At 52.3% G+C, this 12,039-nt stretch overlaps 1 protein-coding gene across 1 annotated transcript; it reads right to left on the reverse strand.

Annotated features, from left to right (window-relative positions):
* Positions 1-4,288: 4,288 nt before the first annotated feature.
* Positions 4,289-11,099, reverse strand: LOC104672253 (tubulin alpha-3 chain). Its single transcript, XM_030933162.1, has 5 exons — positions 11,032-11,099; positions 8,855-9,077; positions 7,783-7,931; positions 6,487-7,167; positions 4,289-4,671 (listed from the first exon to the last, which is right to left on the reverse strand). Exons 1-5 carry the CDS (start codon positions 11,032-11,034, stop codon positions 4,432-4,434), a joined length of 1,296 nt encoding a protein of 431 aa, XP_030789022.1. The 5' UTR covers positions 11,035-11,099; the 3' UTR covers positions 4,289-4,431.
* Between the last annotated feature and the right edge of the window lie 940 nt (positions 11,100-12,039).

A 12,039-nucleotide genomic window follows, 5' to 3' on the forward strand; every position in this document is an offset into this window, starting at 1 on the left:
ACACTACCACACCTGGCTAATTTTTTTATTTTTTTGTAGAGATGGAGGTCTCACTATGTTGTCCCAGCTGGTCTCTAGCTCCCGGCCTCAAAGGACCCGCCTTGGCCTCCCAAAGTACTGGAATTACAGGCATGAGCCACTGACCCCTGCTGAGCCAGGCTGTTTTTAACATTCAATGATCATTGACTATCTTTGGGCTTAGGAGGGCCCTCCAGGGACCAGGCCTAGGGGCATCAGTCACCCCGCCCTCACACCCAACCTGCAGGCACACTTGGTTCAATCCCACTGCCTAGCCCTTCTTAGTGGCCCCTCCTGAGGGAGCAGGGCTGAGCCAAGCTGGTTTTCCCACTGCACAGCACTGCAGACCATTCTATTCTGGGCCTTCTCATCCTTCATAAATTGAGGAGGCCTGAACAGGGTAACCCCGAGAGCACACAATTCCTGAAGACCCAGGATTTTCTTAATATCAATTATGGCTTAAAGTTACGTTGGTTTCACATTTACAGGGTTTGTCAACCTTGTCAGATTTAAAGATAAGCATTATTAGCCAGGTGTGGCCCCATGCTTGTAGTTCCAGCTACTTCGCATGAGTTTGGGGCAGCAGTGAACTGTGATTGCATCACTGCACTCTAGCCCAGGTGACAGAGCAAGACTCAGTCTCTAAAACCCCCTCTGCCACCACTCAAAACAAAAAAAAAACAAACATCATTTGCTCTTTTCTGCTTCCCTCTCATCCTTGTTTCCAGAACGGACCAGGTCATTACTGAGGGGAGGAGAGGAAACTCAGATGGCGGCAAACTGAAGGGAAGCCGGCTCTGAGTCAGGCCCAGGTCTGCGGCCTGCTATGCGGCAGGCTGTGGGGAGCTAGGCATTAGTAACCTCGAGAGCACATGGGCGCCTAAGCACCCAGGTTAGGCTGCGGCTGCAGAAGATCTGCCTCTGTCTGGCCTGGCCTATGGAGGGACTGTGGCCTCAGGAGGATGCTGGCCCAGTGTGGGAGCTGCTGCAGGGTGGCGGGTCCTATCTGCTCATGGAAGACAGAATCCTCACCCCTTGACCAGTCAGTGGAGACTAGAATAATGGCAGTTCATACCACAAGAGATGCGTGGTGGCTGTTCTCTGCTTTGTGCCGTTTTCACGAGTCACTGCTGGGCTGAGGTGGCCAAACGTCACCCACCACGTGTTCTTGACTGCGCTCCTCCTTGACTCAGGGCAACCCTGACTCCATCTTTGTAGAGTCAATTGTGCCAAGCTGTTCCAAGCATGACACTGCTATAACCCTCACCACCCACCAGGCAAGAATGAGCAAAGATCTCATTCTCTGAGGAAGAACTCCCCAGAAACTCATAAGGAGGGCTGTCCTGTCCCTGCAGGGTATGGGGAGAATTTTGTGGTATCAGCATCGGAAGGGAGCTAGAGGTACCTCTGGAGGAGCCAGGGTCCATGGCATCTCAGACACAGGAATCTCTGCTTGTTCAAGGTGACAGATGGTGAAACAGAAATGACCTAATGGATCCCTAAACACCCGGTTACATCTTTTCTCCAGGAATGCAGTTTCCCATTGCAGACTATTTGACTACACTTGATAAGAGGCCAGGGAAGGACCAGGATTGAGGCTGGGTGTTCTGTTGGCTGAACCCTTGTCTGGAGTCACCCTGAAAGTGGTGGCAGGGGAGTTCCTGCAAGGGACTGCCCCAAACCTTTCCAGCATGAGAGCCAGTTGGGATTCCAAAGGAAGAAACACTTAATGCCAGAGTGGTCAGTCCAAAGCATTTGTTAGGGAACTTACATACAGAGGGGGCTGCAGTGTGCCCTCATGAGGGACAGCCAGGAAGGAGGTTGTGCCTGGGCACATCGCACTGAGGGGGTGGGGTGTGGAGTTTCTATGAGAGTGCGAGGAATCTGGCTGGGGTGGGACCGGTTTCCACATGCTTAGCAACACGTCAGATCTTTCAGTGTTCCAGGTAACCTAAACCTGTGTCAGTGTCTGGGAAGATGCAAGCCCCAGCCAGGGTTTCAGCCTGCAGGGGGAACATGTAGCTGATTAGGTCAGAGTGGTTAAGGCACTCCCTCAGTCAGGACAAAGGAAACGCTGGGGGGATGAAATGGGGGACCCAACACTGAGGCAGGGGACACATGCCCTGTTTAGAGCCCATGGGGCAGACCCTGCCAGGCCAGAGCAGGGGAGAGCCCTGGCCAAGGCACTCCGCATGGCGAGCCTGCTATCCGGGTACATTTGTACCTTGCAGGGTCCTCTCAGTCAGTCTTGCTGATGCTGTCAACACCCTGAGCCCAGGGAAATCCATCCCATTAAAATAAAGCTCTGGCCCAAGTGTGGTTGCAGATCTTTCTTGGCTATCTTAAAGAGTAAGCAAATTACAAATCAAAGAATCTCTGAACCAGTGGTCTTCATCCGAGAAAGACTCTGGTGGTCAGAAGGAAAGTCTCAAGCATTCAGACTGTGGCAGGAACCCTGTCATGGAATCTGGCTGCTAAACCCGAAAGCAAGAGGGTTGACCACTTTGCGGAACACTGGGGTAGGTAGGAAATAATGAAAGAGCTTCCAAAATCAAAATCAGAAACCCAATTCCAGGACTTGGTGACTGCAGTACTTCCTGCCCGTCACCATCTAGGGCAGCTCAGATGTACAGTCCACATGAAAACACCTTGAGGATGAGGCAGTGCGTTCCTGCTGCTGCTGCCGCTGATGGCACCGTCAGGGCAGACTAGGTTTGCTGTCCAGGCCAGGTGTGCACGAGCCGCACCTACCTTTCCCTAAATGGACCCGTGGCATGTGTCCTTTCAAAATGTTCCCTTGGCAGTGTGCTCCTTGCATGGCTTTGCTCCTGGGACACATCCTCAAGGGTCCCCTGCACACTGCCAAGGGCTTCTGGGGCATGACCTGTCTAGTGGTTCTGAGTCTCAGGACTTGGGGCTGATGCAGAGCCTCTAGCTGAAGCAGCCTTGATGGAAATGTGTAGACATAAATGTTGCCCAAGGAGCACGAGTACTGCAGGTGCTGCAGTTAAAGGGGCTCGCCCATTCCTAATCATTGCGCTTTGTGTCTCCTCAGGGAGAAACAAAGGCAGCACTGCCCTCGGGGGAGCATTGGCCCTGGCGGAACGCAGCAGCCGCGAAGGATCCAGCCAGAGGATGCCACGCCAGCCCAGCGCTACCAGACTGCCCAAGGGGGGCGGGCCTGGGAAGAGCCCTACGCGGGGCAGCACCTAGGATGGGGCAGAGACTTGTCACATCTTTGTTCCCAGCAAAGGCTACTTGTTATCTCCTTCAGTTGATAATAAACCTTTCTGAGATGCAGAGGGTCCAGGTCAGACGTTCTCTAGCTTTTTTTTTTTTTTTTTTTTTTTTTTAATATTAAGGCACAGACTTAGAATGAGTTTTCTGGACTCAAAGGTATCTGGACTGCCAGGTCTTTTATAAACAGATGTCAACAAGCTTCACTTGAAGTGAAATGTGGGAGGTTTTTTGTTTGTTTGTTTTCGAGAGACGGAGTCTCTGTCGCCTAGGCTAGATTGCAGTGGTGTGATCTCAGCTCACTGCAAGCTCTGCCTCCCAGGTTCATGCCTTTCTCCTGCCTCAGCCTCCCAAGTAACTGGGACTACAGGTGCCCGCCACCATGCCCGGCTAATTTTGTTGTATTTTTAGTAGAGACGGGGTTTCACCGTGTTAGCCAGGATGGTCTCGATCTCCCACCTCATGGGAGGTTTTCTACCAAGACAACTGACAGTGCTGAGGGACAGGGTGGCTGTGTGCGTGCAGAGGGCGAATGCTGCCCTCCAGGTTACGGCGGAGCACTGGGGTCAGCATGGATGTGTTGTGACCTTCTGTGGGTCATGAATGCTGTGCAGAACTTGGTTAATACCCTTTCCCCCTCTAAAATGTCCTGACCTTACACATTTGACCCACAGCTTTAGAGACTTCACGGACGAGCCCCATCCACAGACCTCCAACACTTCACTTCTAGTCTCTTCCTTTTAGCCAGCATGACCCATCAATAAAGAAGCCCAAAAACTCGCAAATTCAATTGAAAACCCTGACTCTGCTTTCCTAGAATTTAGGAAATCTATACTTTGAACGTTTGGCTTTGAAGAAACACTGTTTTCCCCTGGTCAGTTTACTTCCGTGGCAGCTGCTTAAGTATGTACAGTCCTGCTGCACCCAACCCCACGCCAGCAGGGCAGGCTGGCACCCCACTGCTGTCCATGCAGTCTCTGGGGTCCCACCAGCTCCTGTAAGGCAGAACTAAGCTGCATGACACACAGAGGTCTTGGTTTTGTACAGAACCTTTAATTGCAAACAACTTGAAAGCAACCATCCTGGGGGTGGCAGGGGAGAACTCACCACATCCTCCCCTCAGTATTCTTCGCCTTCTTCAGCCTCAGCTTCCACGGAATCCACGCCCACCTCTTCCTAATCCTTCTCCAGAGCTGCTAGGTCCTCTCGGGCCTCAGAGAACTCTCCCTCTTCCATGCCTTCGCCCACGTACCAGTGCACAAAGGCCCGCTTGGCATACATGAGATCGAACTTATGGTCCAGGCGGGCCCAGGCCTCCGCGATGGCCGTGGTGTTGCTCAGCATGCACACAGCCCGCTGCACCTTGGCCAGGTCTCCCCCAGGGACCACTGTGGGGGGCTGGTAGTTAATGCCCACCTGCCGGAGAAGGGAAATAAAGCAGTCTGTGAAGTTTACATCAAACCTAGAAATGGTAGCTACTTTTCCTCAAACAGAAGACACCCTGTAGGTGACAAGGAGAATACTCAGTTCACCTCACAAACGTCACTAAGCCCTTCTCTGCGCCAGGCAGCGTGATAGTTCCAGATGGAGAACACAGAAAGGAACCTTGGAGGTAGCCACCCTGGTGGGATCCTAAGCTACCTAAAGGGCTGTGTGCTAGTACCTGTGACATGTGATAGGTGCCCAGGTGAAGACAGTCTTCCCTCTGAAAATGTATGCTGCTTGTCTTTTTTAATTACAATTAAAAAAATTTAATTGTAATTTGTAGATTACAATTAAATTATCTAGCTAAACTTTTTCCACCCAGATAGATTCAGAGTACACAACTCTTCCCCATGCTATCACAAGGAACATCATACCCACTTCTGACCCACAAAACAAGCCACTGTGGATATGCAAAGGTAGCAGATCATGAGGCAAGAGTCATATGAATGCTGCTACCACAGCATCAGGAAGTGGTCGAAGTGGTCCATGTGTCTGCCTAAGTAGGGGATGGCATTCCAAGGTGGTAACCAAAGGGGAAGCATTCCAAGTTTCAGAACTCGGGATTAACATGACCTGAGGTCCTGGCAGCAGTGCACAGGGTCAACTAGAGCAGGGATCAGCACACTTGTTCTATAAATGACAACATCAGGCCAGGTGTGGTGGCTCAAGCCTGTGACCCCAGCACTTTGGGAGACTGAGGTGGGCAGATCACGTGAGGCCAGGGGTTTGAGACCAGCCTGGCCAACATGGCGAAACCCCATGTCTACTAAAAGTACAAATACTAGCTGGGTGCAGTGGCTCATGCCTGTAATCCAGCACTTGGGAGGCTAAGGCGGGTGGATCACCTGAGGCCAGGAGTTCGAGACCAGCCTGGCTACCATGGCAAAATCCCATCTCTACTAAAAATACAAAAATTAGCAGGTGCCTATAATCCCAGCTACTTGGGAGGCTGAGGCAGAGAACTTCTTGAACCTGGGAGGTGGAGGATGCAGTGAGCCAAGATCACGCTACTGCACTGCAACCTGGGTGACAAAGCGAGACTGTCTCAAAAAAAAAAAATTACCCGGGCATAGTGGTGCATGTCTGTGGTCCCAGCTACTCGGGAGGCTGAGGTGAGAGAATTGCTTGAGCCTGAGGGCAGAGGTTGCAGTGAGCGAGGATCACACTACTGTACCTCAGCCTGGGGTACAAAGCAAGACCCTATCTCAAAAAATAAATAAATAAATAAATAAATAAATCTCACCACAGATATATAGTGTGATGACTCAGAAAGAGAGTTCAAAAGACATCACTGGGCTGGGCCCAGTGGCTCACGACTGTAATCCCAGCACTTTGGGAAGCTGAGCTGGGCAGATGGCCTGAGGTCAGGAGTTCAAGACCAACCTGGCCAACATGGTGAAACCCCGTCTCTACTGAAAATACAAAAATTAGCCGGGTGTAGTGGCGGGTACCTGTAATCCCAGCTACTTGGGAGGGTGAGGCCGGAGAATTGCTTGAACCCGGGAGGCAGAGTTGCAGTGAGCTGAGATCATACCACTGCACTCCAGCCTGGTCGACAGAGCAAGACTGTCTCAAAAAAAAAAAAAAATTCAGTGATTCAATTATCAACTCTGGTTCACTACTTTATGCCCACATGCCTAGCCCATGGAACAGGGATCCTCTCCCCAGAGGATGCGGGCCTTCAGGGACAGTATTATTTTGTGCGTCTGCTGCTTGCAGAAAGTCCTCCACATCACCCAGTCATACCTTAAATCCAGTCGGGCACCAATCCACAAACTGGATAGTGCGCTTGGTCTTGATGGTGGCGATGGCCGCGTTGACGTCTTTGGGGACCACATCCCCCCTGTACAACATGCAGCAGGCCATGTACTTGCCATGGCGAGGGTCACACTTGACCATCTGATTGGCTGGCTCGAAGCAGGCATTGGTGATCTCGGCCACGGACAGTTGCTCGTGGTAGGCCTTCTCGGCTGAGATGACCGGGGCGTAGGTGGCCAGGGGGAAGTGGATGCGGGGGTATGGCACTAGGTTGGTCTGGAATTCCGTCAAGTCCACATTCAGGGCCCCATCGAATCGCAGGGAGGCCGTGATGGAGGACACAATCTGCCCAATCAGGCGATTGAGGTTGGTGTACGTGGGACGCTCGATGTCCAGGTTGCGCCGACATATGTCATAGATGGCTTCGTTGTCGACCATGAAGGCACAGTCAGAATGTTCCAGGGTCGTGTGGGTGGTCAGGATGGAGTTGTAGGGCTCCACCACGGCCGTGGAGACCTGGGGGGCTGGGTAAATGGCAAACTCTAGCTTGGACTTCTTGTCGTAATCCACTGAGAGCCGCTCCATGAGCAGAGATGCAAACCCAGAGCCAGTGCCGCCCCCAAAGCTGTGGAAGATGAGGAAGCCCTGCAGTCCCGTGCACAGATCCGCCTGAGAGAAACCAGACAATGTGAGTCAATGCCCGTGGAAGCCACACCACCAACCTCCAACAAGCCAGGGCCACTTCTCTTTGCCTCTGAAGACTTGATATAGATTCAAATCATCCATAATAAACATGTAGTACACTTTGAAGCAAAGAAAAGCAGACAAAGATCTACAGACAAATCACCACTGCAGACTCAGTAGGACTCAAGATGCTGGTCTAAGTTTTTGTTTGTTTGCTTGTGATGGAATCTTGCTCTGTTGCCCAGGCTAGAGTGCAGTGGTGCAATCTCAGCTCACTGCAACCTCTGCCTCCCAGGTTCAAGCAATTCTCCTGCCTCAGCCTCTCAAGTAGCTGGGAGTATGGGTGTGCACCACCACACCCAGCTAATTTTTGTATTTTCAGTAGACATAGAGTTTCACCATGTAGGCCAGGCTGGTCTCAAACTCCCGACCTCAGGTGATCCACCCACTTCAGCCTCCCAAAGTGCTGGGATTACACGTGTGAGCCACCGCGCCCGGCCAACATGCTGATCTAAATTTTAATAAAATGACCTCCCTTTCACCTTCCAAGAACTACCCTCCCATGCAAGACAATGGCCACATGAAACCTTCTCTTCTTACCAGTTTGCGGATCCGGTCCAGAACTAGGTCAACAATCTCCTTGCCGATGGTGTAATGGCCTCTGGCGTAATTATTGGCTGCATCTTCTTTCCCAGTGATCAGCTGTTCCGGGTGGAAGAGCTGCCTGTAGGTCCCTGTGCGCACTTCATCTACAAAAGAGACAGTGTGTGCTATGAATCTTTAAGGCCTGTACTCACCAAGATGGACACATTCCAGGACTGTTCACTTCTACAGAGTACATGCTGTTCAAAGTACATGACCTACAAGTCATAGGTCAACAGTGGCAGCATCTGGTAGACGATGTCTCCGTGTGATAACCAAACTGCATATGCAATTTATGACTTTACGAAGTTACACTCAGCTTGTGGTATAAATGTCAGCACGACCAGTTCCTAGTGAAAGGAAATAAGCTCTTGCACTCCTACGCAGGTACATAATTCTTTCCTACGTGTAGCTACATCAAAGGCTGTAAGTTAAAAACTCTTACAACCTGGGAAGTCACCAGATCAGTGTGACTTCTGCAGGGCAGTCCCATCAGGGCACCCTGGATGACCTGGGTCTCACAGGCTTTCAGGTGATGCTGTCATTTCCTGGGGGGGGCCACTGAAAGGTGCTGCCTCTTGGCAGCTCTCTTTGGAAACTACCTCAGGCTGCTATTCTGAAGGAAGCAAATGACTGTTCTGTACTTACCTTCTATGCCTAAGATGCAGGTCAAGACTCTGGTGCACCAGCATAAAAGAGTGCAGAGCATTCAGGAGAGAACCAAGGCTACTGTACCCTGCAGGCAGGGCCATCTGAGCAGGGCTGAGGCAGACACAAGTGAATCTCTCCACAGCCCATCTTACTGCTGGCAAAGCAGCTTTTCCCTGTAGGTCAGGTTTTCCTAGATTAGGAGCCAAGTCTCACAGACACGTTCATCACGAACCTTTCAGTTTCTCTCCTAACAATGCCACGGGCATATGCCAGTCTATCCCATCCTTTCGGCAAGAGGATTCAAAGGAACCCACGCGGGGCTTTACCACTGCTCTCCCACCCTCTCAGGAAAGCTGCCATCCAGTGCCCAGGCACCTACCAACCACAGTGGGCTCCAGGTCCACAAACACTGCTCTGGGCACATGCTTGCCAGCTCCAGTCTCACTGAAGAACGTGTTGAAGGAGTCGTCCCCGCCACCAATGGTTTTATCACTTGGCATCTGACCATCGGGCTGAATTCCATGTTCAAGGCAGTACAGTTCCCAGCAGGCATTGCTGATCTGGACACCCATCTGCCCCACGTGGATAGAGATACACTCGCGCTGTGAACCGGAACATAAACGTGAACCCATTCATTTCAAGGCAACTTGAAGCTATATGGCATGCAAAATATTTGAATTTAATATTTATATAGCGCTTCAGTATCTGGTGCTTTCGCAGTTGGCATTTCCTAGGAGGGTTAGGGGACTGATCCCTTTAGCCCTGTGAAAACTAACTTGCTGTAAACCATACTAGCTACTAAGTTCTACAGGTAGCCCTAGAACCTGTTTTCCACTACACAAAAATTAGGTTATTTTAACACTTGGAAACCATGTAATGTCAATAATCAACCCCACATTATAGCCAGTCACGGTAATTCTCTGAAGAATATATAGCAGTTTTGGATTATGTCCTGATCAAAGGATAAGGTAGTTGGGCTGGGTAAGGAAATACAGAGTAGGTCTCAGGGCCCCATGGTCCAAGCCCAGGTGCTCAGTGTGTGTCCTCTCTCTGCCCCCAGATCTACCCTCCATCGTTCACCATCTGCTCTGTGTTCTCGGAGGCCGACCCTTGAGAACAGCATCAGAGGCCTTCCTTGCCCTCTGGCTTCTTGCTGGTTTGGTCAATGGCAGGCAGCAGTGGGATACTGGGGGGCTGGAGGAGAGCAACGCCAGGGTACTCCCTCCTTGGCCCCTTCCTGCTCAACTGCTGTGCGTGACCTGAATCCCTCTTAAGGCCACACTTTCGGCAGGTTGCCCTCTCAATTTCTTGTAACCACTCCCTCTCTCCACCCCTTGAAATCTACAGGTGTAATGGCTCCCAGACATCATCAGTGCTGGGACACTGCACTGTCCTTTGGTGGTTTCTTTAAACCCTGCCAAGCCGGGTGTGGTGGCTCATTCCTGTAATCCCAGCACTTTAGAAGGCTGAGGCGAGAGGATCACTTGGGACCAGCTTGAGACCAGCCTGGATAACACAGTGAGACCCTGTCCCTATGAAAAATTTACAAATTAGCCAGGTGTGGTGGCAAACACCTGTAGTACCAGCTACCCGGGAGGCTGAGGCAGAAGAACTGCTGGAACCCAGGGGTTCAAGGCTGCAGGGAGCCGTGATCCTGCAACTGTGCTCCAGCCTGGGCAACAGAGCATTTGTTGAGTGCTGTCAAAAAAAAAAAAAAGAAAAAAAAAGGATAACTGACAAACCACAGGTATTCAGACTTGGGATTTGGGAATCTGTTATGTTCATGGGTTGCTTTTTTTGTTTTTTTGAGGCAGGGTCTCTGTGGCCCAGGCTGGAGTGCAGTGGCACCATCAGGACTCACTGCAGTCTCAAACTTCCAGGCTCGGCTGATCCTCCCACCTCAGCCTCCCGAGCAGCTGGAACCACAGTCCCGCATCACCATGCCCGGGGAATTTTTGTATTTTTTTGTAGAGACCGGGTTTCGCCATGTTGGGTCAGGATGGTCTTGAACTCCAGACGTCAGGTGATCCACCCGCCTCCACCTCCCCAAGGGCTGGGATTCCAGGCGTGAGCCACCGCGCCTGGCCTGATGTGTTGCCTCTAGTGAACGAGGCAATGTTTCAGCGGCGTCTGAACCGTAATTCCTAATCTGACCCACGTCCGCAGCCCCAGCCCAGTCAGCGACGGCTCCTGGGGCTGCTCAGTCGTTGCCGGAGCACAGACTCTTGCACTCCCATGTGGAGGCTGGAAAGCGGGAGCAGCGCCCTCCGTCTTCAGCAGGCGACGCCACTATTTGCTCTCTGGGGACTGGACACCGTCAACGGTCCCTGTCCACCGACTAAGGACCGGCAGCTTCATTTAAAACAAAAGCCGCCGTCCCTGCCCTGGGACCTGCAGATCCAGGAGACGATTCCGTGTCCTCCTGTCCCGCATTAGACCCCGCGTCCTTCTCCGGCTTCCCCTCAGCGCCCAGGCCCGCAACTACGTCCCTCCGTCCGCCCGAGGCCAACTTCGTCTGCCTGGGCGTCTGCGCGGGGGGAATGACCCGGGTCTTACCATGGCGAACTCGGCCGCTTACGCCCGACACTGCTTCCAGACCTCAACCGGCTGCCACAGCTGCTGAGAGCCAACTGCAACCGTCCGCCCGCGCGCGCTGCACGGGATTGGCCCGCCGCTGCCAGGCTGCCATTGGCTTGGAGTTCCTGGGAGGCGGGCCGAGGGCCGGATCCCAGTTCTTATTGGCCGTTGCTCAATACGTGTAGTGGGAACGCTCTCTGATTGGGTGCAGGATTGGCGGGAAGGCAGAGGGGTAATCAAAGGATTCGCGGGTGCTGAGGCATTTCCGGGGTGTCTGCTGACCAGGGTTGGAACAGCTACTGCACGGCTTTTGTGGCTCACGGAACATTGCCTTGCTCCCAGTGTGCCACTGCCCCCTCCCTGAATGCCCCGAGACTGCTCCTCTCCAAGCCTTTTTCAGATCTTTGGAAACAAGGCCGCTTCTGAGAGGCCTTCCCGCCATCTACCCAAGTCACAGCAGCACTGCAATCACCTCCTCTTCCCTGTTCCCACCCAGCACCCGGGAAGTGGCAGGATTCAATCACTTTTGTGACCCAAAAGGAGAAAACGGGCTGGGCGCGATGGCTCAACCCTGCAATCCAGCACTTCGGGAGGCCGAGGCAGGTGGATCACCCGAGGTCCACAGTTTCCCGAGACCAGCCTGGCCAACATGGTGAAAACCCGTCTCTACTAAAAATACAAACATTACCCGGGCTGGTGGTAGGCACCTGTAATCCCAGCTACATTGGAGGCTGAGGTAGGAGAATTGCTTGAACCTGGGGAGCAGATGTTGCAGTGAGCTGAGATTAGGCCACTGCACACTCCAGCCTGGGCAACAGAGCCAGACTCCGTCAAAAAAAAAAAAAAAAAGGAAGAAAGGAGGCAAAATTAGCCTAAGTGGAGAGGTTGGGCCAGGCACAACAGCTCATGCCTGTAATTCCAGTGCTTTGGGAGGCCACGACAGGAGGATCGCTTCAGGTCAGGAGTTCGAGACCAGCCTGGGCAACG

Source organism: Rhinopithecus roxellana, chromosome 6, assembly GCF_007565055.1.
Source record: "Rhinopithecus roxellana isolate Shanxi Qingling chromosome 6, ASM756505v1, whole genome shotgun sequence".
Lineage (NCBI taxonomy): Eukaryota > Metazoa > Chordata > Mammalia > Primates > Cercopithecidae > Rhinopithecus > Rhinopithecus roxellana.

Coding starts and splice junctions, on each gene's coding strand:
- LOC104672253 (XM_030933162.1), bottom strand. Junction 7,932..8,854: donor CCTGGAGCCCACTGTGGTTG/GTAGGTGCCTGG, acceptor TCTCTTTTGTAG/ATGAAGTGCGCACAGGGACC. Junction 7,168..7,782: donor TGGACCGGATCCGCAAACTG/GTAAGAAGAGAA, acceptor GGTTTCTCTCAG/GCGGATCTGTGCACGGGACT.